The sequence below is a fragment of the Babylonia areolata genome, chromosome 31 (assembly GCF_041734735.1).
Source record: "Babylonia areolata isolate BAREFJ2019XMU chromosome 31, ASM4173473v1, whole genome shotgun sequence".
Lineage (NCBI taxonomy): Eukaryota > Metazoa > Mollusca > Gastropoda > Neogastropoda > Buccinidae > Babylonia > Babylonia areolata.
The window spans coordinates 19246856-19254355 of NC_134906.1; the positions used below are offsets into that span (position 1 = coordinate 19246856).

The 7500-nt window shown below is 47.3% G+C and overlaps 1 protein-coding gene across 1 annotated transcript in view; it reads left to right on the forward strand.

Annotated features, from left to right (window-relative positions):
* The window catches only part of LOC143276038 (uncharacterized), a 27264-nt gene that overhangs the window by 6847 nt on the left and 12917 nt on the right, over positions 1 to 7500 (forward strand). Inside the window, exon 6 of the mRNA XM_076580425.1 lies at positions 1 to 988. This exon is cut by the window's left edge and continues 920 nt beyond it. Coding sequence (XP_076436540.1) covers positions 1 to 988 — 988 coding nt within the window. The remainder of the gene's footprint in view (positions 989 to 7500) is intronic.

Consider the following 7500-nt stretch of genomic DNA (forward strand, 5'->3'; position numbering starts at 1 on the left):
TTGGCTTCTGAACAAAACAAGAGCGATCCGACCGAGTCCGAGAAGTCTGAACATAAGAGATACATGACTGAGAAACTCAAGAAAACCCAAGTCACGGAAGCCAGATCCAACAAGCGGCCCACACATATTGACGACATCACCACCACCACCACCACCACGACAGGAGACGTGAAGCCACCCAGCCTCGTGCCACACACTGATCAGAAACACGGTGACAAAACACAGGACCCCAAAACCTCACAGAACGAAGACCTTTCAAAACCCGAAGAAAGGGAGACAACAAACACCGCAGAGAAACCTCCCGAGAGAAAAGCCGAACGGGCAGGAAAACCCGACAGAAAGGCAGACAGGGTGGAGGAGGAGGAGGAGGAGGAGGGCAGACCTGCACAGAAGCAGAACCCAGAAGCTCCAGCAAGACCGATGGCTGCGGGCATGGGTGTTAAGGGGCTCCTCCAAGGAAAACAAATTGAAGTGAACAGAGACTTAACCGCACAACCTCTGCTTCGAAAAACCCGAACAGATCCAACACACCAGAACGTGAAAGACAGCAGTGATGAACACCACCCCACCACCCTCAGCGACAAAGCCACAGAAGAAGAGAAACCCACCGAAGAAACTCAGACCTCAGAAGAAGAGAAACCCACCGAGGAAACCAAGACCTCAGAAGAAGAGAAACCCACCGAAGAAACTCAGACCTCAGAAGAGCTTCGTCGAGTCATCAGCCGGAGAGAGAAGGCGTTGACCCGCGTGAAGGAACTGCTGCAGTTCATGGCTGGCCGACTGGGACTGATGTTCAGGAAGCTGGGGAAAATCAGTGCCCGAGATGGGAGTCCTGAGATCCTTCACTGCCCGGAGTTTGGACGGCTGGTGAGCCAAGGGCAGGCTGTGCGGCAGGAGATCATTCACCTCCGGGAGAAACTTGAGGAGAAGGTCCTCAGCAGCAACAACCACGGTGAAGATCTGGGAGTCGACGTCATCGCTATGGAAGGTATGCTGTTGCATGGAGTCTTTTTGGGTTCTTGTTGCTTTTGTCCAGCCTACCGCACAGGTCTGACCCAGAGGTAGCGCGTCCGCATAGGAAGTGAGATAATCTGAGCGTACTGGTTCGAATGACACCGGCAGTCGCCAGTATTTTCTCCCCTTCTACCAGACCTTGAGTGGTGGTCTGGACGCCAGTCATTCGGATGAGACAATAAACCGAGGTCCCGTTTGCAGCATGCATTTAGCGTACGTAAAAGAACCCACGGCAACAAAAGGATTGTCCCTGGCAAAATTATGTAGAAAAATCCACTTCGATAGGAAAACAAATGAAATTACAGGCAGAAAAATTACAACAAAAAAATGAATAGCGCTCTCAGTATAGCGACGCGCTCTTCCTGGCGAGACCAGCCCAGATTTCATGCAGAGAAATCTGTTGTGGCAAAAAGAGTAATACATTACAATACAATACAATACAATACAATACAATACAATACTGACTGGCGGATATTTCCTTGTCTTACAATTCCTTTTTTTTTCTTCTTTTTTGTTTTTTGTCGGTTTGTTCGCATTGTCTTGACTTGTATGCCTTCTGTCGTTGTTTCTTCATTCTTTTCTTTTTCTTTTTTTTTTGTGACGGGTCAGAAGGCTTGTTACGATATAAAACATTCCTGAGCACTTCTGTCTTTTCTTTTCTTTTCTCTCTGCCATTTTGTTCCTCATCTGAAGGGCTACTAGAGCTAGTAAAAAAAAAAATTAAAAAAAGGAAGAAGAAAGACTATGGATGCACAGTGTGTAAGCCTATTGTAGTGGGGTCTTAAGACACACATATATATGTATTGTGTGTCAGGTCAGGTCATTAGATCTGCTACTGGTAACCTGTAATCCAATACAACCTGTTCAAAATCGGGTTGCCGGCGACTAAACCGGCGCTCCCACCGCTCCCTTTCGGGACTGGTGAGGCGGGTGGCTAGACACCCATATGGCATTAAAAACGAGATCCATAAAAGGGCGTCGGCTCAGGAGAGCCACTGACGGCCATCTAGCTCCACCGTGCTGTGTGCATGCCACACGCAGTTGGCCCCTGGGGTGTGTCTGCCCATGCATGTGGTCTGGATCCGGCAGAATCTGCGGAAGAAACCTATCGGTTCAACGGAGAGGAAGGCGGTTACAGCAACGCACTGTGGAGTGCAGAGAGCAAGATGAGACACCGAAAGGATATCTTGGTCATCCACTGCATCCGTGCTCATCCTCCAGTCGTCTCGACTTAGTCTTGCCACTGGAAATTGGTGGACCCGGACGAGAGAGTGAGGTCGACGTTGCGCAGCTCCTCTTCACTTTAAACAAACTCATCGCGCAAGACATCAGTCATCCTTAATGACCTTTCATCCTTCATCATTTCATCACCCCCAAGTCCTGTGGCGACAGGCGAGCGACGAAACGACAGGTGTGGGTACACTGGCAGTCGCAGCCGCAGACCTGCACGCAGGCGGCTCAGGCCATAGGGTCGTTCTTCGTCGACAGGAGCAGCGATGGAGCTCGGCAGCCGTCTGAGCGTCTGAGAAGCCCTCTTTAGGAATGCACTGCTCACCTCCCTGGCATGAGGAAGGGGCTAGAAAAGGTGCCCTAAAAATTGCCTGCTCTATATCGCCCTGGCCAGCATACCGCGGCTGGCGGGGACTCTACATCAGCGGTCGAAACAAAGAGAAAGAAAAGAAAAAAACAAGGATCGTTCCTCTCACCATTGGTGCTTGGAACATAAGGACTATCCTGGACAGAGATGACGCGGACAGACCCCAAAGGAGAACAGCACTAGTTGCATCCGAACTCACCAGATACAACATCGACATCGCAGCCTTGAGTGAGACTCGGCTTGCAGGCGAAGGCGAGCTCTGTGAACGGGGATCTGGTTACACCTTCTTCTGGAGTGGACGAGGAAGCGAAGAGCGACGTGAGGCTGGCGTTGGTTTTGCAGTAAAAACAGCACTTGTCAGCAAGCTAGCTGGAATCCCAAAGGGAGTCAACGATAGGCTTATGACCATGAAACTCCCACTGGCATCTGGCCAGAAGCACCTCACCATTGTCAGTGCCTACGCCCCAACCATGACCAACCCGGATGAAGTGAAGGCGAAGTTCTACGAGGACCTTCACTCTGTCATTGCTGCTATCCCTAAAGCAGACAAGCTCATCATTCTTGGGGACTTCAATGCTAGAGTTGGCTCTGACTACATCTCCTGGGATGGAGTGATTGGAAAGCACGGCGTGGGCCACTGCAACCCAAATGGATTGCTTTTGCTTCAGACCTGTGCAGAGCACGAACTGCAGATAACCAACACAGTTTTCTGCCTCCCTACCCGTAACAGGACGTCATGGATGCACCCTCGCTCAAAGCATTGGCATATCATCGATTACGTCATCGTCAGGAAAAGGGATAGGCAAGATGTACGTGTGACAAAGACCATGTGCGGCACCCAGTGTTGGACAGACCATCGCCTTGTAGTCTCGAAGCTGAATATTCGAATCCAGCCTAAGAGACGCCCCCAAGGCCAGAAGGCTCCTAAACGGCTCAACATCGCTACGCTGAAAAATACCACCATCAAACAGTCCTTTGTGGAGCTGCTGGAAGATCGTCTAGAATCCACCTCTCTGGACAACCAGAATATGGAGTCTGACTGGAGGACCCTGCGTGAGCTGATCTATAATACAGCTTCAGAGACCCTGGGACCCATGACCAGAAAGAACAAAGACTGGTTTGATGAAAACTGTGATGAAATCAAGCAGCTTCTGGATGAGAAACGCCGTCTGCATCAAGCCTGCCTGAGCAACCCAAAGTCCACATAAAAAAGGATGCGTACAATGCCATCCGCAGGACTGTTCAGCAAAAGTTACGCCATATGCAGGATAAGTGGCTGAGTGACAAAGCTGATGAGATCCAGGGATATGCTGACAGGCACGATATGAAGAGGTTCTATGATGCCTTAAAAAAAGGCTACGGCTCCACATCCTCAGGTTCATCCCCCCTCCTCAGTGCAGATGGGAATACCTGGATCACCGAGAATGAGAAAATTCTCAAACGCTGGGCTGAGCACTTCAACAGTGTCTTAAATCGCCCTTCCTCCATAAATGATGAAGCCATAGACCGTCTCCCACAAGTACCCATCAATGAAGCACTGGACGATCCGCCAACACTTCTTGAGACCCAGAAAGCAATCCGTCTGCTATCCAGTGGCAAAGCACATGGCTCAGACTCCATACCAGCAGAGGTCTACAAGGATGGAGGCACTGTGCTGAGTGAGAAGCTCCATCAGCTGTACTCACTCATGTGGAAAGAAGAGACGATCCCCCAGAATTTCAAATATGCATCTATCATTCACTTGTACAAGCGAAAAGGGAACCGGCAAGCCTGTGATAACCATCGGGACATTTCCTTGCTCTCCATCGCAGGCAAGATACTTGCCAGGATCCTACTAAACCGCCTCACAGCACACCTTGACCAAGGTCATTTGCCTGAGAGCCAATGTGGATTCCGGAAAGAACGCGGAACCACCGACATGGTGTTTGCTGCAAGGCAGCTGCAAGAGAAATGTCAGGAGCAAAATGCTGATCTGTTCTCCACCTATGTCGACCTCACTAAGGCCTTCGACACCGTGAGAAGAGAGGGACTGTGGAAGATCATGGCCAAGTACGGATGCCCTCGGAAATTTATTTCCTTGGTCAGCCAATTCCATGAAGGCATGCAGGCTCGAGTCCAGGACAGTGGCGAAACATCTGCTCCTTTTCCTGTCACAAATGGTGTCAAGCAAGGCTGCGTCCTGGCTCCAACACTGTTCAGCCTCATGTTCTCTGCAATGCTTACTGATGCCTTCAGAGATGGCGATGTTGGAATCGGCCTAAAGTACCGAACAGATGGCAAGCTGTTTAACCTCAGAAGGCTTCAAGCAAAAACGAAGGTCATGACAGACATCGTCAGAGACTTTTTGTTTGCTGATGATTGTGCCCTCAACGCTGGATCTGAAGCTGACATGCAACTCAGTGTCGACAAGTTTGCCACTGCCAGCAGGAACTTCGGCCTTACCATCAGCACGAGGAAAACTGAAGTTCTCCATCAGCCAGCCCCCAGGGAAACCCCACGTTGAGCCCAACACCACAGTCAACGGTCAGAGACTCAGTGCGGTGGAGCGGTTCACATACCTTGGCAGCACACTGTCACGAAATGCGACCATCGACGATGAAGTGAATGTCAGGATTGCAAGAGCAAGCGCAACTTTTGGTAGACTCTATGCAAATGTCTGGAACAGAAGAGGCATTGGTCTTGAGACCAAGGTAAAGGTCTACAGAGCAGTAGTTCTCCCCACACTACTGTATGCCTGCGAAACTTGGACAGTGTACCAACGACATGCCAAGAAGCTGAACCACTTCCACACATGCCTCAGGAAACTACTGAACATCAAGTGGCAAGACAGGACCCCAGACACGGAGGTGCTTGCAAAAGCCACCCTTCCCAGCATCTTCACCATCCTGATGAAGTCCTAGCTTCGCTGGGCTGGACACGTGGCGCGCATGCCAGACCATCGGCTGCCCAAAAGGCTCTTCTATGGCGAGCTGCAACAAGGGAAGAGATCACACGGAGGTCAGAAGAAGCGCTTCAGAGATACTCTGAAAGTCTCTCTGAGAGCGTTTGATATCAACCCTGATTCCTGGGAGGAATCTGCAGTGGACCGTGACAGATGGCGCGCTGCTGTGCACAAAGGCGCCAAGTTGTGCGAGGCCAACAGGACTTTTGCAGCTGTTCAGAAGAGGGAGGCTAGAAAGTCACGGGCAAACAAGCTCCCTGACAATGATATGCCTGTCTTTGTCTGCCCCGACTGTCAGCGAACATTTCGTGCGCAGATTGGACTATTCAGCCATCTGCGCATTCACAGACAGATTCATGAGCATCCCCCCCACCACCACCACCCTCCCCCCATCCCCCAGCTGGATGACAACGATGGTCATCATCGATCTCGGTGGACACACACCATATGACATTTCGTTCGTAGTATTTCTTTCTTTTCTTTGTTTGTTTCTTTCTTTCTTTCTTGTTCTTTTACCAGAACTGCTACTAGTGCTTGTAATTATATATATATATATATATATATATATATATATATATATGACTATGGGTGCACAGTATGTAATCAGCCTATTGTAGTGGATCAAAACACACGCATGTAATATGACATTTCTTAGTATTTCTTTCGTTTCTTTCTTTCTTTTTGTTCCTCACCAGAACGGCTACTGGAGACTGTGGATGCACAGTGTATAAACTTATTGTAGTGGGTCAGAAGACACACACACACACACACACACACACACACACACACACATATATATATATATATATATATATATATATATATATATATATATATATATATGACATTTCTTAGTATTTCTTTACTTTCTTTCTGTCTTTCTTTTTGTTCTTCACCAGAATGCTTACTAAAGCTGGTAAAAAAACAAAACAAAAAAAAACAAAAACTATGGATACACAGTGCGTATGACTATTGTAGTGGGGTAAGAAGACATGCACGGGAAGGGGCGGGGGTGTTGAAGGAAGGCGACCTGGATTCGGTCTGAATTTGACATCATTGTAGAAACACGTCATCGTCAGCTGAGCTAACTGCTATTATACAAGCTCTGAACTACTTAGTGACCCATATAATAGTTTTCTCGAAAATAGCATTCTTTGTTGATTCCAGGTCAGTACTTTATGCTCTAGAATTATTTAGCCTTGAAACAAGACCTGACTTAGTTATTGAGGCAAATCATTTGGTACATTGTTTAAGGATTAAAGGGACTGAGATCAGTTTTTGTTGGGTGCCTTCTCATGTGGGCATTCATGGCAATGAAGCTGCTGATAAAGCAGCTAAAAAAGGAGCACAAGATTCAGAAAAATCGACAAAAATACATGTCCGTGTTTCCGTAAAAGAGGCATACACTTTGTTAGAAAAATCAGCATGGGGTCGATTTCATAACCGATGGAAGGAAAAGCTTTTAAAACATAAAGGAACATTATTCCTCGAGAATATTATTAAAGAAAAGATACCGAATCCATCAGCTTGCTATACAAGATTAATAACCTCTACTTTCTTCCGTATAAAACTTGATGCGCTAAAGACGAAGTATAGTAAAAATGTTACATGCATCTGCGGTAAGCAGTTCAGCTTGCATCATTGTTTGTTTCACTGTCAGCAGTTGCGTACCTTCTTGCCCAAGTATTTCCAAGAGAATAATTATTCTGCAGATGATTTTTGTAAAGTTATTTCTGATGAGGTTCTTATGGTCGAACTTTCACAGGAATTAGTTCATAGCCCTATTTCTACATTCCTTTAATGCACTTCAGAACTGTGTTAATGATTTCTGATTATTATCATTATTATTATTGAATTGTTCCTGTTAAACGTAACTGCATGTTAGTTATGCTTTTTTTTTGCTTTTTTTTTTTTTTTTTTTGGTAGTTTTCTAGTTTGCCTTTTCTGT